Below are 19,439 nucleotides of genomic sequence, written 5' to 3' on the forward strand. Positions count from 1 at the left end.
GTGTGGCCCTGTGAAACAGACAGACGTGACCACAGGCACAGAAATACCAGAGAAAGCACTCTGGCCCTGTCTTGTGCGGTCATCTGTGACTTTGCTCCTCAATGCCAAGAGGGTCTGAGATCTCCCACCTCATTCTCCCACCCCATATTTATTGAGCACCTACTATGTGGTGGTCACTGGGATCCAAAGAGTTGATTATAGAAAAAGGGTGACGGAATAGAAATATAGAAACACTGGTGCCAAAGACCCCTGACTTCAGATATGATTCAGCTCCTGAGGAGTTCTTTGAGGTATAGACCCCTCAGGACACGGTGACCAGTGAGTCCCCAGCACCCCAGGGTGGGAGCTCAGTACAGGCTCAGGGTTAAATGAGTGGAAGATCCTGGTCTCAGGACTCACCAGCTCTGTTTGGGAAACCACATTCTGCCTTTTTCCTCATCATCTGCAAAATGGTAATTAAAATCTTGCAGGAGGAGGAGCCAGGGAGCCCTGGCACTTCTGGTGGGAGGGAAAGCAGACCACCTCCCCAGAACACTGAGATCAGATACAGCCAGACACACACCCCACACACCAGCTGAGTTCCCCTGGGAGGAATGAATGCGCATGCGCACTGAAGGAAAGGAGGCCCCTGGCCCCAGCTCCCAGCAGCCCCCAATTAACAACTCCCCAAAAGCCCACAAAAGAACCAACAAAACGCTTAATTACCTGGTGGGACAGTGACTCCTGATACCCTCAGTAGCAACGAAGCCACCTCCAGCTTCCCACAGCCGCACGGATGAGCCTCATAAGCGTAAAATCACGTGAACGTCGCCAGACACGGAGATGAGAGGTGACATCTCCCAGGGACACGAAGCTGCAGAACTGCGAAACTGACCCAGGACACTCACGGCCAAGACAGTGGTCAGCCACCAGGATTGCTTCGGAGCGCTGTCACAGTCTGACTCTAGACCTGGGTCCTGGTTACGGGAGGGGCCTTCAGTCCTCAAAACTCCTTGAACTCTCTGTGAGCGGTTGTTCTTAGACATAATGTAGTTTAGTAATTTTTAGGAAAAAAAAAAAAAAAACATTTGGCCTGCAGAATGCCCAGGAAAAACCATTTGCAGCAGGTTGAGCATGTGCTAGGTGGAAGGGGAATGGTCACTCAATGTCAATCCTGCCTTCTTAATTATTTGGCTATTGTCTATTCAATTATTAAATATTCATTCCCACTCTCCTTCACCCAAAGGTGGAGAAATAACCCACACGTATTGATAACAGTAGCACACGTCTAAGCACTTAGTGTGTGCCTGGAGCTCACAGCAACCCCTGAAATACAACACTGCTGAGAAGGCAGAGGCTCAGAGGACATCACTAGCCCAAGGTCACACGGGAAATGGCCGGTGGACAGCCATTTTCTAGAGCTTGAGCTCTTAGCTGCTGCGTATCTCCCTCCGGCTCCCCTCCCTCCCTTCCATCACCCAGTCCACCCCCATCTCCCCACAGATACACACACCAAGGGGAAAATGATGAACTGAACTGGAAAGTTCAAACAAGGAAGTATCAACGGCTCAGAGATGAGAATAGGGCCAGAGAACTTCTCGTCTCCATCTTTCAATTCAAACTCCCTAATCTACAAGCTTTGCCAGCAATTTGCAACCTAAACACCATGATTCCCCTGGACAGCTCCAGGGTTCTTCCTGCTCCTGAGCCAAAGAACAAACTCCAAAGAGCAGAGCCAGCGAGGGAGGCAGGTCCCTGGCAAAGGCAGCTTCTGTGTGTTCCTCCTGACCCCTCCTGGGCTGGCTCAGGGCCTTCCTCAGGACGCCTCTTGGGGGTTCTCGAATTTTCTTCTCATTTTAAGGTTCACGGAGCTGTAAGCTCATCACACTTTCTCCTGGAAGCACTTGTAGAACATGCACCTTGTGATGATGCTGAGGTCCGCAGTGGGGGGGGGCAGGGGGGGCTGAAACAGAAATTCAGCCCCAAATGTTTAGAAGGTTGGTCCAGGCTCCGCCCATCGGTGCCTTGAAACTTCCATGCCCTTCTGCTACCCAACACTGGCTCTGTTGGGGCAAAAAATGGGGACTACATTTGTTCCATCAAATTTTAACCCTCCCATAGCCCAGGTGGGCATTGTTAGCTCTGGGTCATGGGCGAGGGAGAGGGGAAGTGTGAACAAGTCCTGGAGACCCGGTAACAATGTCCTCTGCACTTTTGTCTGCTAAGAGGACAGAGCCCATGGTCAGGGTCTTTACCACCACTACAATTTTCATAGAAAAAGTAGGAAGAGTGAGGAAGTATCTTGCCCAAACCACAAGCTGGCCCTGGGCTGGGCCAGGTCTGGAACTCAGAGCTGCCTGATGTCCCAGCCTAGAGGAGGGCTCCAGATCAGGGACAGGTGCTTTCTGAACCAGAGACTGACATGAAACTTGCCCTTGAGGAGCACAGAGGCTGGACGGCCCCCAATGACAGTCGGACTTCACCTCTGCCCAGCTGGGCAGGCCAGTGCCCTCCCCGAGCCTCGGTTTCCCCCCAGGATCATCACAGGTGCTCCGAAGCTTCAGCACCGCTCTCCGCGTCTGCTCCTAAGGTGGCAGGTTTTGCAGGTCGAGAGCTGCTTTCCTAGTTCAAGACTCCAGCCTCCTCCCCTCTCTTTCTCCATCTGCAAAGTCTCCAAAGGCCCAGGTGGAGGGGACAAGTGCCCGAGGCTTCTTTTGGGGAAGAGCAGCATTTCCAGGCCTGAGTTTGTGCCTCAGTGTTAAGGCGGTTGCCCGGGATGTGTGAGGCGCTGGGTTTGATTCTCAGCACCACATATAAATAAATGAATGAAATAAAGCCCAACTGAAAACACATATTAAAGAAAAAACTCACGGCCTGGGATTGTGGCTCAGCGGTAGAGCGCTCACCTACACGGGCGGGACCCTGATTTGATCCTCAGCACCACATAAAAATAAAGGCATTGTGTTGTGTCCATCTACACCTAAAAAATAAATATTAAAAAAAACAACTCACTTCCCACTTCAACCGAGGCTGTGAGTCCCTGGCACATGGCAAAATCTCAGCAGGTGTTAGCTGTTGGCATTTTAATTGCTGTTATCTTCTGGTGAGCTGAGGTCTAACTGTGCCATGTGCTCTCTGGGTCACGTGTGCCCACTGGGTCTCAGTTTCTTCCTCCCAAAAGGAGGAACAGTCACCTCCCCCTCCCAGGTTCTGATGAGGATGAGCAGTCACATGACCATCAGGCATGTGACTATCAGGGGCTCAGAACCCCAGGCAGGAACGGAGAACCCCCAGAGATGGAGAAGTCTGATGCAGTTTGACACTTGACATTGCGAGAGTAGGAATATTCCCCAATTAGAGAAAAAAAGAGTCCGACCAGGGAAGGAGAGGGGACAAGAGATGACACTGACGTCCCTTCCTGGGCTCTAACTGGCTGCCCTGTCTGGAGCTCCGAACATGATCTTCCAGGTCACCTGGGAGCGTGGGTCCCCAACCTCAGCTCTGTGCATGAAACCACGAAGTCTTGAGTAACAGCCCATCTCAAGTTTTTCTGTTTAACTTGTGAACCAAATTGCTTAACGGACCCACCTGCTGATGTGATTGGCAATTATTTGTTTTGGAGAGCCCTGAAAGATACCTCCTGATTGAAGAATTCTCAATTAACTTCTGAAGAAATCTCCCATTTCCTGATCCCCAAGCTATAAAAGAGGCTGCCTCCCAGACAGAAGCACTCAGGAGGGGGAGAGGAGACCAAGACACTGCTGAGACCTCAAGACCCAGGTGAGACCTGTCCCTTCCACTGCCCGCCCCCACTGCTCTGGGTGACAGGGATGCCAGCTTCCTCACTGTGGGACAGAAACTGGCAGACTGCACTTAGGGTCATTGGGGGGGACCTTGGAAACAGAACTGGCCAAGTTCATGGGCTGGGAATGGACACTTGCTCTGCTCCCCTAAGAGACCAGCAATGCTGATGTGGAAATCAGGCTCCAGGGCAGGAATTTGACTTGGGGTTGTCAGTGTGGTCTGAGATGCTCACTGTGGCCGGGTGCCCTCTGATATTAGGTGACTTGCAAGGGTATCCACACACCAGACCAAAGAGCCATCCACTTAGAAGGGAGGTGACAAAGTAGTTCAGTGCTCCAGTCTCATTTGCTTGGTCTGAAGAGCAGGCACTGGGCTGGGGAGGCTCTGAGGCAGAGCGCTCTCCTAGCGTGGACGAGGCCCTGGGTTCCATCCCCAGCACTGCAGAAAGGGACTGTGGAATTCCTCAGAGGAGGTGGAACTAGGAACTCCTTAAGTGAGCCCAGCTGCTGAGTAAATCTTTTTTTTAATATAATTTATGTATGACAGCAGAATGCATTACTATTCTTATGACACATGTAATTTTTCATACCTCTGGTTGTACACAAAGTATATTCACACCAGTTCGGGTCTTCATACATGTACTTTGGATAATAATGACCATCACATTCCACCATCATTTCTAACCCCATGCCCCTCCCTTCCCCTCCCACCCCTCTGCCCTATCTAGAGTTCCTCTATTCCTCCCATGATCCCTCTCCCTACCCCGCTATGAATCAGCCTCCTTATATCAAACATTCTGCATTTGGTTTTTTGGGATTGGCTAACTTCACTTAGCATTATCTTCTCTAACTGTCCATTTGCCTACAAATGCCATGATTTTATTCTCTTTTATTGCTGAGTAATATTCCATTGTGTATATATGCCACATTTTTTTAACCATTCATCTACTGAGGGGCATCTAGGTTGGTTTCACAGTTTAGCTATTGTGAATTGTGCTGCTATAAATAGTGCTGTGGCTGTGTCCCTGTAGTATGCTGTTTTTAAGTCCTTTGGGTATAGACCAAGGAGAGGGATAGCTGGGTCAAATGGTGGTTCCATTCCCAATTTTCCAAGAAATCTCCATACTGCTTTCCAGATTGGCTGCACCAATTTGCAGTCCCCCAGCAAGGATGAGTGTGCCTGAGTAAATCTGATGGTCATTTAAGTAGAGGCCTCGAGGTCAGGCAGAGCTGCTTCAAACCCTGTCTCTACTTCAAGCCCGAGAGCTCACTGTATCTGTAACCTTGGGGACCTTGGGGGAAGTTACCTGTGGTCACTAGCTTGTGTATCCTTATCTGTGCAATTGATAGGGGCTCGTGTCTTGGGAGATACTGAAGATGGAATCAGTCACCCAGGGTATAGCCATCAACCTGTCGCCTGGCACAGAGAAAATGCCCAGCAGTCTAGCCATTACTGCTGGTCACCTCCAGGTGCTCTGAGGAGGAGACCAATTTGTGCCACATTAAACTCATTCTGTCCACAGACACCAAGAGATGTTTCACACTGGGGGCCTCCTTGTCTTCTGTGGGCTGCTGGCCCAGGTCACATCCCAGCTCGCAGGCCTGCCCATTCCACTGGACCCAGTCCTGCCCGAGCCCCTGGACCCGACGCTGTCCTTGGATCCGGCTCCAGCCCTGGATTCAAATCCCATAGATCTTGCTGGAAGCTTGAGGAATGGTAAGTCTGTGATGGCCTCCGACAGAGGTGTGCACGTACATGTGTGTGCGTGTGTGCACAGGTGTGCATAAACAGCCCCCCATCTGGTAGGAGAAGGGGCACGATGAGTAGGGGAGAGGGCCTGAGGGTCTAGAGGTGACTCTCAGAGGCCCTTCTACTCATTTCCAGCTCTCAGCAAAGGCCTGCTCTTTGGGGGTCTGCTGGACATTGTTGAAAACCTCCCGATTTTGGACATCCTGAAGACTGGAGGGGGCACTTCTGGTGGCCTGGTTGGCCTATTTGGAAAACTGACTTCCTCTCTCCCCATCCTGAACAACATCCTCTAGTGAGTTGACCTACAATACTGCCCTGGTCCCCAGAAGCAGCTGGGATCTGCCGGCCCCAAGTGGCAGCCCCGGGGGAGGGGGCAGTGGCCTGAGCCTGAGCCGGGACTCAGTCTGGCAGGGACACTGGCTCTCTTCTCCAGTCCCTGAAGCATATCCCAGCACCATATGATGGTCCTCAGGACAGCCCTTCAAGGTCAGCTTAATGATCCCCAGTTCTCAGATGGGGACATGAGCACAGGGTCAGGCCTGTGCTCACTCAATGAGACGCAGAGCAAGGAATGTCTCCAACCTCCTGAGTCCAGGGCCCAGCCCTTTTCCTCTGCACCACTGCCATCTCCTCCCTCCCCCCTGAGAACACAGTGGCCTTTGATGGAGGCAGGACAACATCAGCTCCCGCCTCCAAGGTGTCATCAGTGACACTAACAGAGCCAGGCGGTGTCTGTGGAAAGTTCTGAAGTGGTGCTTCCCATGGGACGCCCAGAGCTCACTGAGCCAGAAGCACTAGGGTGTCTGTGAGCGGCCACAGCCTGGGCCTGGATGGGACTGGATCAAAGCCATTCCCGAGCAGCTGGCTCTGGCCCCTGACTGGCAGAGGGACAGACTTACGTTTGAGTGATTCAGGCCCATAGAGGTGGGTGCAGACTCACCACTATTCCCACCATCCATACATCCATCTGTCCATCTGTCCAGCTAAGCTTTCCTTCATTTGACCCCTTCCTCTGCCATCCACTCACCTGCATATCCATCCACCCACCTTCCCATCAACCCACAAGGGCAGCCCCTTCCTTGGTAAGTCCCTGAGCTGGCACAGAGCAGGCCACCAACCCAGACACAGTCCCCTCCTGGACAACCTCATAGACCTGAGATGAAGAGGGCCCCATACATGTCAGGATCCAATCTTGGCAGAGGCTGGGAGAAGTGCTGTGAGGCTCAGCACCCGTGTGGCTCTGGCTGCAAGACACCTACCCTGTCTCCCGTGGTCCCTGTGGGCAGCTCCTCCTCCCCTTGGATGGTCTCTTGGGTTGAAGGTGGTGTCCAGGTCGGAGGCTCGAGGAGCTGATGTTTCTCCCTCTGATGTTGCTCCCCGGACAGCATCAAGGTCACCAGTCCCCAGCTGTTGGAACTCGGTCTTGTCCAGACCCCTGATGGCCATCGCCTCTACGTCACCATCCCGCTGGGATTGATACTTAAAGTGAATACGTGAGTAGGTCCCCAGGACGGAAGGAAAGGTGGCTCGGCCAGGGAGACCCTGAGGTCTCTGGGGGGCACCAGGGGGTGGGAGTGCAATGACCTGAGCCTCCGTCTCCAGCTCATTTGCCACTCTGCCGAGCAACCTTGGGTGCCGAGGGAACTCACTTGACCTCTGTGAGCCTTGGGTCTCCTGGGGGAAGTGAGCTGCGTGCACCTGTGGGCAAGGTGGGGTCAGGTGGGGCTCACGTGCCTGCAGAAGAGGAAAAACCACCTGCACCGTGGAATGTGGAGGCCAGATGCCATCAGGGTTCCCTCCTCTCCAGGGGCCTGGTGGGAAGTCTGCTGGAGCTGGACGTGAAGCTCAACATCACTGCGGAACTCTTGGTTGAGAGAGACAGTGAGGGGAAGAGCCACCTGGTGCTTGGTGACTGCACCCATTCCCCTGGCAGCCTGCGGATCTCCCTGCTTAACGGGTAAGGCCAAGGGCTGACTCTCTGCCCCCAAGGAACAGAGCGGAATGGTGGGTGGATGGATAGAAAGATGGAATGTTGGGAAAATGAAAGAGGAAGAGGATGGAAGGGAGGATGCATAGCAGATGATGGGGAAATGGGTGGGTATGTGGGTAGTGAATGGATGACTAACAGAGGGATGGATGGTTAGATGGCTAAACGTGTGGAGGGAAGGATGGATGGATGGATATATGGGTGGACAGATGTATGAACAGATTAATAAGTAAATGGAAGGGTAAAGTTTTCACTTATCCTTGTTAGGAAACAAGATGTCTGAGTTTAAGCCCCAGCTATGACAGGGCTGAGGGGAGGTGAAGGGCCTCTGAGCTTGAATGGTCTTCTCCTGCGTGGCTGTGGCTTGCTTACCTGTAACGTGGAACTACACGGGGTCACTGATCAAGCCCCCAAGACAGCAGGAGTGAAGTGTTGGGTCCCCTAAGGGGCAAACAGACATGAAGCCTCACTAGGGTTCTGGTTTCAGTCCCCTGTCACCTGGGAAGGCTGAGGTCATACCCAACAGGCAGGAGTCCTGGCCCCATGGCCGAGGTCTTCACAGCCATCTCAGGAGTCCTCCTAGCTCCACACAGAGCATGGGTCATATTTGGTGTCCTGTGGAACACCTGCCCTGTCCTGGGGCTGTGGGCTCCTCCCCCTGGTGCCTGCGTGTGCGGGGCATGGCTCCCTGTGGGTAGGACCCTGGCTGCACATGGGGTGAGGGGACAGGCCTGGTCTGATGCTGACACTGTGTCCCTCTCAAGAATTTTCCAGGTCACCCTCGGCTCCTGAGTCACACCCACGGCTTTTCTCTTTCAGAATCGCTTCCCTCCCCATTCAAGACCTCGTGGACAACCTCACGGGCATCTTGAATAAAGTCCTTCCTGAGCTGGTGCAGGGCAAGGTAGGTAGGCTGCGGCGGGGGCTCCCCTGATCCGGGCGCCTCAGAGATTCTCAGGCTGAGAGAGTCCTGGGGTGAGCTACCTGAGTCCCTCAGTTTGAGAAGTAATTCCCCCGTCCGTCAGTCTGTCCGTTAATCCAACCATCCATGGTTCTTTCCGTACCTCCAAATGCCCCGCGCCTGTCCACACCGCAGCTGAACTGGGTCGGCCCTGCCTGAGAAGCCCCACCAGCCTCCAAGGCTGCAGACCAGAGGTCTTCCAGGCTAGGCTCCGTGTCTCCTAGGGCCAGAAACCGCCTTCCAGAACCTTCCACAGAGGAAAAGTCACAGAGTGAAAGCACCTCAGTGTGACATTCAGGCCCCTTCCCAACGTCCCTCATGCCTTTAGTTTCTCCTTCTGCCTAATGTCCTGTGACATTCGTCCCCACACCTGCTCAGAATCAAGCGCTTAGACACAGAGAAGTGACGGAAACCTTCCCCAGAGAACCCCCAATAGACGATGCTGCTCCTGGGTGTCCCACGGGTGCCCCCTTTGCTAACTCCCCTCTCTGCCTGGCTCAGGTGTGCCCTCTGGTCAATGGCGTTCTCGAAAAACTGGACATCCCCCTGGTGCATGAGATCATTCGTAAGTGGTGCTTCCAAGCTCTCTCCCCCTCTGCAAGAGCAGCCATGTCCCAGGGTTTTGTCCCTGCACAGCACAGGGCAGCTCGGGCCTCTGCTTTCATCTTACCTTGGTTTTGGTTTCTTTGTTCCCCTGAAGTATCCGGAAAGTTCTGAGGTCAAAGTCTGCCCTCCTTGGCCCTGACACTGACACTAGCTGGGCCCATGGGTGGAAGGGCCTCTCCTCGTCCCACCAGCCTGAGCATGACGGGTCCCCAGCACTCCCACTTGCTGGCCCTCCACCTCAGGAGGAATGTGGCGCTCCCTGACTCCTTCTCCTCACGACCATGACTCTAGACTGGTTTTCTGTTTTGTTTTTCATTTTCTAGACAAGCTGATCCCTGAAGTGAATCTTGTCATCAGGGTCTAGGCCTTGCTGAAAGGACCCTGGTCTCTGCTCTGCTGGTTAGTGTGGCTCCCTGCTCCACAGGATCTGGGACAGTCCCTTACTCTGCTGGTAGGAGGCAGCAGGGGTCTTGAGACTAATGACACTTATATAAGTCAGCTTTCCCTCCCTGTAACGAAATGCCAAAAGTAATAAATTATAAAGACAAAAGGTTTGTTTGGGCCCACAGTTTGTTTCCAGTCCATGATTGATTGGCGACCCTTGCCATGGTGAGGCAGTGCCTCATGGTGGGAGCATGTGATGGAGCAGATGCTCACCTCATCAGGCACAAAGCACAAAAGAAAGAGCAAGAGCTGAGCACACACATCCAGAATCATCACACGCAAGTCCACTTGAGCTCACGGACACACGCTCTCGAATGCATGATCCAGGCCTCGCTACCCTTGTGACTAAGGCCGAGCCTCTAGGCCCAGGGTCTCAGCCTCCTCCTGTCCCCTGGAGGGCAGGTTTGATGCTGGATCAATACCAATAAGAGTCCATGACCTTGAGTCTCCCTGCTGACTGGGCCCTTCTCCCCACAGACCCGCTTCTTGCTGCAGTCCACCTGCTCCTGCCCAGGGCAGGGAAGGCTGGCCCCACGTCCTAGAAAATGACAAGGCTGCCTTGTCCCTGGGAGCCTGTGCCCCCCTCCCCCCAGGTGTGCGGAACGTCCCCTGCTCCACACCAAATAAAATTGCTCCTCTTCTGCACCAGGGCGTCTTGTGCTGCTTCAGCATCACGTGAGGGCTCCCGGCTGGGACGGGCCCTGACCTGGGTGGCTGGGGACAGCAGAGTGTGGGCCGGGAGGGATCAACAGACCAGACCCAGGCAGTCTCTAGTTCTCAGTAATGTCTCCAATTTTCTTTGGGAACAATTTCTTTTCTTTGAACCATCTGGACCCACTGGCCAGAATCTCCAGATTGAGGCTCATCCTTGACCTCAACAGCTTTGGGGTCCCCGGGCCAGCCCACTCTGCAGCTGAGGTGGACTTTAATGTCTCACATCCGTGTATCCGGCAGGCGATTGCCGCTGCCTGTTGGTGCAGCTGGCGTGATCACAGGAGTTCCACGCTGTTCCACGTTCAAAGACCCTTTGCTCTGAGCATCCATGAGGGGCCAACATCTGCCCCTCCTGGGGAGCAAATGGCTTGACATAGAGTTAACATGATTTTCATCAATGATGCAGAAGTGGGGGAGAGTCCCCTTAAGACAGTCAAAGGCAACCAACTTATATAATAGACCCACATATAGGTTAAACAGTGCACTTTAACAATTTCAAACTGAAAACACCAAACCAACCCTAGAAAACCTATATAAGAAAGGTCAAAAAAGTATAAGTGAAAGTTTGTTACCAAGAGTCAGTCAGTGGGAGTTACCGTTATCAAACCAGTAGCAACAGATCTACCTGTATGGCTGGAAGTGCGGGTGGCAGTGCCTTACAGCATGAGCACTATCTGAGAGGCGGAAGGGGTCCATTTGCCTGGTGGTAGGTCTGTCTTCTGCTGTGCATTGACCAGCCAGCCCCCAAGTGGCTTCGGCCGTGCGCAGGCTGGTCAGCCCTGGGAGTGACTGGAGCAGGGCTGTGGTCTCCTGGTCCTCCAGCTTCTCCTGGGCTTGCTCCCCGATGGTCTCCACAGGAGTGTAGCAGCGTCTGGAGAGCACTCCCAGTCCACAGCTGCGAGCTCTGAGCCTGGTGTCATGAATCTGGGGACCTGGCTCTGTAACCTTTCTTGCAGTTGGGGTGGAGAGAGTAACAGTGAAAGGGCCCTTCCAAAGAGGCCCCAGGGGCTGAGTATTCCATTCTTTGACCCAGACTGCAGCTCCAGCCTTGGAGGAGCTGCCCCTCTGGTCAAACTACTGGCCACCTTTCCCCAACCCACTGGAGGAGAACCTGAAAGGGTTCCCTAAGGCCTGAAGCTGTCCCCTCAGGGTTAATTCTCCATTTTTCTTAAGCCTCCCTGTAGTCCCTTGATAAGTGGGGGGAGGTCTCCTGTATACTAGCTCACAGGGAGAGAGTCCTGTCCCCTTGTCGGCAGTGGACCTAATCCTTAACGGTGCAATAGGGAGGATGTGATCCCAATGCCAGTGAATGACCTGCCCAGTTTGCCTAACTGAGCCTTTGAAGTTCCTGCTCTCCTTTTAACTGTACCAGAATGCCCTGGCCCACAGGCAGGATGGAATTTCCATTGCATATTGGAACTCCGGGCCAATAACTGTATCACCTCTGCCACAAAAGCTGGCCCATTGTTTAAGACATCAGTTATTGGCTTTTCCAAGTTTCCCAGGGGAGCATCCTGGCACCACCCTGGCCTTTTCAGTGCGGGTTGGAAAGGCTTCCACCCAGCCAGCGCACGAGCTCACAAAGACCAAAAGGTATACAGCCCCGTGAGCCTGGTGGTCAGTGAAGTCCAGCTCCAGGTCCTCAAAGGGTACTCGTCTTATAGTTTGGCTTCCTGTGGAAGCCTTGGCCCTTGGCAAGGACTGTCATGGGCACAAACCTCACATTTTTACATATTTTATGTCTTTTCCTCCTGGGTTAATTACCCCCCACACACATCTTTTCCTAAAATATATAAGTCCCCATGAACATGAAGGATGGGAAAGCATATTTTGAGACTGTGTATCTACACAGTTTTTGCTGACAACTGAAGTGCTCAGGTCAGAGCAATAAGTTTTGCCTTTTGAGCTGAAGTTTTCTGAGACAGAGGTTCTGCCTCAACAGAGGAATCTGGAGTGACCACTGCCTATCCAGCCAAATGTACCCCATCTTTTATGAAATTGCCTTTAACTGTGAAGTGCTCTGCATCAGGGTCTCTGAGGGCTAGGGTTGGGCTCAGTGTAGAGTGATAGCTTAGCATGTGCAAGAACCTGGGCTCAATCCCCAGCACCACCTAAAAATAAATAAATAAAACAAAGGTATTGTGTCCATTAAATTGAAGGAGGAGGAGGAGGAAGAGAAAGAAAGAGGAAAAGACCAGACGCCCACATCATACAAGCGGGCCCCAAAGGAGATCCTTGGTTTGCAGTCTCCCATCTGGGATGGGCAAGGGTTACACCCTACTTCCAGGAGCCCCAAGGCCAACCCTCCCACCCTAATAACCTTTCCCAGCAAACAACAGAGGACCCCACCTACTGGATGAGAGGGAAGCTGGAAAGGTCCTGATCTCCAACCAAAACAATCCTTGTATCTTCCTTAAGATCTCTCTCTCTCTCTCTCTCTCTATCTCTATCTCTATCTCTATCTTTATCTCTATCTCTGTCTCTCTTCTCCCACCCTCACATCCCCAACATCTGTGAAACCAAGTACTTTTCATGAGTTAGGCTACTGAGGACTGGGATGTCTGAATAGTATTTTACAGTGGTGTTGTACATTTTATCTCCTATTTTTATATTTTTTATTTTTCTTAATATTTATGTTTGTTTTTTGTTCTCTGCTGTCTTCCCACTTACTTTTCTCCCCCAAATCACTTTCTCTCTCTTCTCCTGCTACTAACAAACTTCTTTAGATTCCTCTTTTATGCTTTCTAAGATCTAATAACTCTATATCCTCACTTCCTACCCCCCAATATCTCATCCTACACCCCACCCCTGATTCTTTGTATACCATCAGAAATTGTAGACCCTTTTGCAAGCCTACTGTTTATATTGTAGATAATAATTGACCTCACCATTTCTGTATATTGTGATGAAACCGTAAATGTCTTAATAGCAAGTATTTGGCTTAAGGTTATATATTGCTTGCATTTGGATCTGTTCACATTGTTCTCCTTCTGAAAGGAGAGGTATTGGAAACCTGCAGGGACACTATAAGTGTATAGGATAAAAACTGTTACACCTCAGAGCCACAGTGCTAGAAGGAAAGACACACAAACAACACACACACAAAAAAAAAAAAAAAGGAAAGAAAACAAGAGAAGAAAGTGCCCCAAACAAACCAAGATACTACATTATTAAAATCCATGGCCAACACAGCAGAAGAAATGACAGAGAAGGAGTTCAGGGTGTACATAATTAAAATGTTCTGTGAATTAAAGGATGATATTATAAGAGAGCAAATACAGGCAGCAAAAGATCATTTTGAAAAAGAGCTACATAAGCAAATACAGGAAGAAAAGATTACTTCAATCAATAGGGAGACAGAGATTCTTTAAAAAAAAAGAAAAGAAAAGGAAAGAAATCCTTGAAATGAAGGAAAGGATAAACCAAATTAAAAGCTCACCAACAGATTAGATCACTTGGAAGACAGGACCTCAGACCATGAAGACAAAATATATAATCTTGAAAATAAAGTTGACCACATAGTGAAGATGGTCAGAAACCATGAGCAGAACATTCAAGAATTGTAGGATAACATAAAAAGACCAAATTTCAGAATTATTGGGATAGAGGAAGGCATAGAGTTCCAAACCAAAAGAATAAACAGTCTATTCAATGAAATAATATCAGAAAATTTTCCAAACATGAAGAATGATTTGGGAAATCAAATACATGAGGCTTACAAAATCACAACAGATTCACACCAAGGCACATTATAATGAAAATGCCTAGCATACAGAATAAGGGGAAAACTTTAAAAGCCACAAGAGAAAGCAATCAGATTACATTTGGAAGGAAACCAATTAGAACATTTGCAGATTTTTCAACTCAGACCCTAAAAGCTAGAAAATCCTAGAACATAGACCAAGCTCTGAAAGAAAATGGATGCCAACCAAGAATCTTATATCCAGAAAAATTAGGCTTTATATTTGATGAAGAAATAAAAACCTTTTGTGATTAAACAAAATTTAAAAGAATTTACAACTAGAAAGCCTACACTATAGAACATCCTTGGCAAAATATTCCATAAAGAGGAAATGAAAAACAACAATGAAAATCAGCGAACAGAGGTATTACTCTAAAGGAAAAACCAATCAAAGGAGAAATACCAAAAATAAACAAATATGACCTAAAATACAAATCATGACTCAATAATAACCTTGAATGTTAATGGCCTAAACTCACCAATCAAAAGACATATTCTGGCATGCTGAGAGCCATTAGCCAAGTAGGTATGACAATTTCCTTGCCAGCGTACCCCACGTTGCTTAGAGGAAGGACTCGTGGTAAAATGGACTTGCCTTGGACATTTTGCAGTGACATTGCATGTAAGGTAACCTTGCTCAAGGACCAGGGCGGATCCAGGTTTAGGCGGATCAGGGTTTAGGGCTCTCCTTGGGTTTAGGGCGGTTCCAGGTTTAAGGTGTACCCTGCTGGGAATAGGGCGTATCCTGCTGCCTCAGGCGTGCCCGCTCCTGTAGTTACCATTGAGGATTCAGAGAGTATTTGGGCAGAGAACATGGATTGCCTCAGAACGGGTTTGTAGAGGGCCGGTGTGAGTTCGGGAATAAAGAATTGCTGTTTGAATCTATAAGGCTGTGAGTGGCTCGTGATTTTGTGCCCAGCCAGACTGTGGCACTGGCATAGTGGATTAAAAAAGAAGACCCAATACTATGCTGCCTCCAAGAGACTCATTTCATAGGAAAAGTCATCCACAGACTGAAGGTGAAAGGTTGGGAAAAATTATACCACTCACATGGACTGCAGAAGCAAGCAGTATTTCCATCCTCATATCAAATAAAGTAGACTTCAAGCCAAAGTTCATCAAAAGGGATAAAGAAGGACATTTTATACTGCTCAAGGGAACCATTCATTAACAAGACGTAACAATCATAAATATATATGCCCAAAATATGGAGCATCTATGTTCATCAAACAAACTCTTCTCAAGTTCAAGAGTTAAACAGACCACAACACAATAATTCTGGGTGACTTTAATACATTTCTTTTACCACTGGGTAGATCTTCCAAACAAAATCTAAAAAAAAAAAAAAAAAAAAAAAAAAAAACTAAAAAACCCAATAACACAACAAATAACTTAGATTTCAAAGACATATACAGAATATTTTATCCATCAACAAGTGAATACACTTTCTTCTCAGCAGCACATGGATCCTTCTCTAAAATAGACCAACAATATATTATGCCACAAAGCAACTCTTAGCAAATACAAAAAGAATAGAGATACTACCCTGTATTCTAGCAGATCATAGTGGAATGAAAATCAATGATAAAATTAAAAAATAGAAGCTACTCCAACACCTGGAGACTAAATAATAGTTGCAAAAGACATCAAAGAGGAGATTAAAAAATTCTTAGCGGTAAATTAGAACACTGACACAACATATCGAAATCTCTGAGACAGGGCTGGGCATGTGGCTCAAGCAGTAGCGCACTCGCCTGACATGCGTGTGGCCCTGGTTAGAACCTCAGCACCACATACAAACAAAGATGTTGTGTCCAGTGAAAACTAAAAAATAAATATTAAAAAATTCTCTCTCTCTCTCTCTCTCTCTCTCTCTCTCTCTCTCTCTTTAAAAAAAAATCTCTGGGACACTACGAAGGCAGTACTAACAAGAAAATTCATTGCATGGAGTTCATTGTTTAAAGGAAGAAAAAGTCAACAAATAAATGACCTAACATTACATCTCAAAGCCCTAGAAAAGGAAGAACAAATCAACACCAAGAGAAGCAGAAGACAGGAAATAATTAAAATCAGAGCTGAAATCAATAAAACTAAAATAATTGAAAAAAATTGACAAAAATTTTGTTCTTTGAAAAAATAAATAAAATTGATAAACTCTTAGCCATGCTAACAAACAGAAGGAGAAAGAAAACTCAAATTACGAACATCTGTGATGAAAAAGGAAATATCATAACAGACACTGAAGAAATACAGAAGATAATTAGAAATTATTTTGATAATTTGTACTTAATCAAATAGAAAATATCTAAGGCATCAACAAATTTCTAGAGTCACATGATTTGCCCAAACTGAATCAGATGAGCATTGTTAGCTCTGGGTCATGGGCGAGGGAGAGGGGAAGTGTGAACAAGTCCTGGAGACCCGGTAACAATGGCCTCTGCACTTTTGTCTGCTAAGAGGACAGAGCCCATGGTCAGGGTCTTCACCACTACAATTTTCATAGAAAAAGTAGGAAGAAAAGGAAGAGAGGGGAAGTATCTTGCCCAGACCCACAAGTTGGCCCTGGGCTGGGCCAAGTCTGGAACTCAGAGCTGCCTGATGTCCCAGCCAAAGAGAGGGCTCCAGATCAGGGACAGGTGCTTTCTGAACCAGAGACTGACATGAAACTTGCCCTTGAGGAGCACAGAGGCTGGACGGCCCCCAATGACAGTCGGACTTCACCTCTGCCCAGCTGGGCAGGCCAGTGCCCTCCCCGAGCCTCGGTTTCCCCCCAGGATCATCACAGGTGCTCCGAAGCTTCAGCACCGCTCTCCGCGTCTGCTCCTAAGGTGGCAGGTTTTGCAGGTCGAGAGCTGCTTTCCTAGTTCAAGACTCCAGCCTCTCCCCCCATCTCTTTCTCCATCTGCAAAGTCTCCAAAGGCCCAGGTGGAGGGGACAAGTGCCCGAGGCTTCTTTTGGGGAAGAGCAGATTTCCTGGGCTGGGTTTGTGCCTCAGTGTTAAGGCGGTTGCCCAGGATGTATGAGGCACTGGGTTTGATTCTCAGCACCACATATAAATAAATGAATGAAATAAAGCCCAACTAAAAACACATATTAGAAACAACTCACTTCCCACTTCAGCCGGGGTTTTGAGTCCCTGGCACATGGCGAAAACTCAGCAGGTATTAGCTGTTGGCATTTTTAATTGCTGTTATTTTCCAATGAGTTGAGGTCTAACTGTGCTTGCTGTGTGCTCTCTGGGTCACGTGCCCCCACTGGGTCTCAGTTTCTTCCTCCCAAAAGGAGGAACAGTCACCTCCCCCTCCCAGGTTCTGATGAGGATGAGCAGTCACATGACCATCAGGCACCAGGGGCTCAGAAAATGGAAGAACCCCAGGCAGGAACGGAGAGACCCCCAGAGATGGAGAAGTCTGATGCAGTTTGACACTTGACATTGCAGGAGTAGAAAGAATTCCCCTTTAGAGAAAAAGAGTCCGACCAGGGAAGGAGAGGGGACAAGAGATGACACTGACGTCCCTTCCTGGGCTCTAACTGGCTGCCCTGTCTGGAGCTCCTAATATGATCTTCCAGGTCACCTGGGAGCGTGGGTCCCCAACCTCAGCTCTGTGCATGAAACCACGAAGTCTTGAGTAACAGCCCATCTCAAGTTTTTCTGTTTAACTTGTGAACCAAATGGCTTAACTGACCCACCTGCTAATGTGATTGGCAATTATTTGTTTTGGAGAGCCCTGAAAGATACCACCTGATTGAAGAATTCTCAATTAACTTCTGAAGAAATCTCCCATTTGCTGATCCCCAAGCTATAAAAGAGGCTGCCTCCCAGACAGAAGCACTCAGGAGGGGGAGAGGAGACCAAGACACTGCTGAGACCTCAAGACCCAGGTGAGACCTGTCCCTTCCACTGTCCCCCCACTGCTCTGGGTGACAGGGATCCCAGCTTCCTCACTGTGGGACAGAAACTGGCAGACTGCACTTAGGGTCATTGGGGGGGACCTTGGGACAGAACTGGCCAAGTTCATGGGCTGGGAATGGCCACTCGCTCTGCTCCCCTAAGAGACCAGCAATGCTGATGTGGAAATCCAGGAGCTCCAGGGCAGGAATTTGACTTGGGGTTGTCAGTGTGGTCTGAGACGCTCACTGTGGCCGGGTGCCTTCTGATATTAGGTGACTTGCAAGGGTATCCACAAACCAGACCAAAGAGCCATCCACTTAGCAGGGAGGTGACAAAGTAGTTCAGTGCTCCAGTCACTGGCAAATTGAAGTCTCATTTGCTTGGTCTGAAATGCAGGAACTGGGCTGGGGAGGCTCTGAGGCAGAGCGCTCTCCTAGCGTGGACCAGGCCCTGGGTTCCATCCCCAGGACTGCAGAAAGGGACTGTGGAATTCCTCGGAGGAGGTGGAACTAGGAACTCCTTAATTGAGCCCAGCTGCTGAGTAAATCTTTTTTATTTTTTATATAACAGCAGAATACACTACAATTCGTATTACACATATAAAGCACAATTTTTCATATCTCTTGTTGTATACAAAATATATTCACACCAGTTCGGGTCTTCATACATGTACTTTGGATAATAATGACCATCACATTCCACCATCATTTCTAACCCCATGCCCCTCCCTTCCCCTCCCACCCCTCTGCCCTATCTAGAGTTCCTCTATTCCTCCCATGATCCCTCTCCCTACCCCGCTATGAATCAGCCTCCTTATATCAAACATTCTGCATTTGGTTTTTTGGGATTGGCTAACTTCACTTAGCATTATCTTCTCTAACTGTCCATTTGCCTACAAATGCCATGATTTTATTCTCTTTTATTGCTGAGTAATATTCCATTGTGTATATATGCCACATTTTTTTAACCATTCATCTACTGAGGGGCATCTAGGTTGGTTTCACAGTTTAGCTATTGTGAATTGTGCTGCTATAAATAGTGCTGTGGCTGTGTCCCTGTAGTATGCTGTTTTTAAGTCCTTTGGGTATAGACCAAGGAGAGGGATAGCTGGGTCAAATGGTGGTTCCATTCCCAATTTTCCAAGAAATCTCCATACTGCTTTCCAGATTGGCTGCACCAATTTGCAGTCCCCCAGCAAGGATGAGTGTGCCTGAGTAAATCTGATGGTCATTTAAGTAGAGGCCTCGAGGTCAGGCAGAGCTGCTTCAAACCCTGTCTCTACTTCAAGCCCGAGAGCTCACTGTATCTGTAACCTTGGGGACCTTGGGGGAAGTTACCTGTGGTCACTAGCTTGTGTATCCTCACCTGTGCAAATGATAGGGCTCGTGTCTTGGGAGATACTGAAGATGGAATCAGTCACCCAGGGTATAGCCATCAACCTGTCGCCTGGCACAGAGAAAACGCCCAGCAGTCTAGCCATTACTGCTGGTCACCTCCAGGTGCTCTGAGGAGGAGACCAATTTGTGCCACATTAAACTCATTCTGTCCACAGACACCAAGA

General features: G+C 49.2%; 1 protein-coding gene across 1 annotated transcript; it reads left to right on the forward strand.

The window, feature by feature from the left end:
• Nucleotides 1-5,315: 5,315 nt before the first annotated feature.
• Nucleotides 5,316-10,209, forward strand: LOC143394903 (BPI fold-containing family A member 1-like). The gene is made up of 7 exons (XM_076849471.1): nucleotides 5,316-5,499; nucleotides 5,668-5,824; nucleotides 6,918-7,025; nucleotides 7,340-7,489; nucleotides 8,339-8,423; nucleotides 8,982-9,045; nucleotides 10,124-10,209. Exons 1-7 carry the CDS (start codon nucleotides 5,316-5,318, stop codon nucleotides 10,207-10,209), a joined length of 834 nt encoding a protein of 277 aa, XP_076705586.1.
• The last annotated feature ends 9,230 nt before the right edge of the window (nucleotides 10,210-19,439 follow it).

The sequence above is a fragment of the Callospermophilus lateralis genome, chromosome 3, assembly GCF_048772815.1.
Source record: "Callospermophilus lateralis isolate mCalLat2 chromosome 3, mCalLat2.hap1, whole genome shotgun sequence".
Lineage (NCBI taxonomy): Eukaryota > Metazoa > Chordata > Mammalia > Rodentia > Sciuridae > Callospermophilus > Callospermophilus lateralis.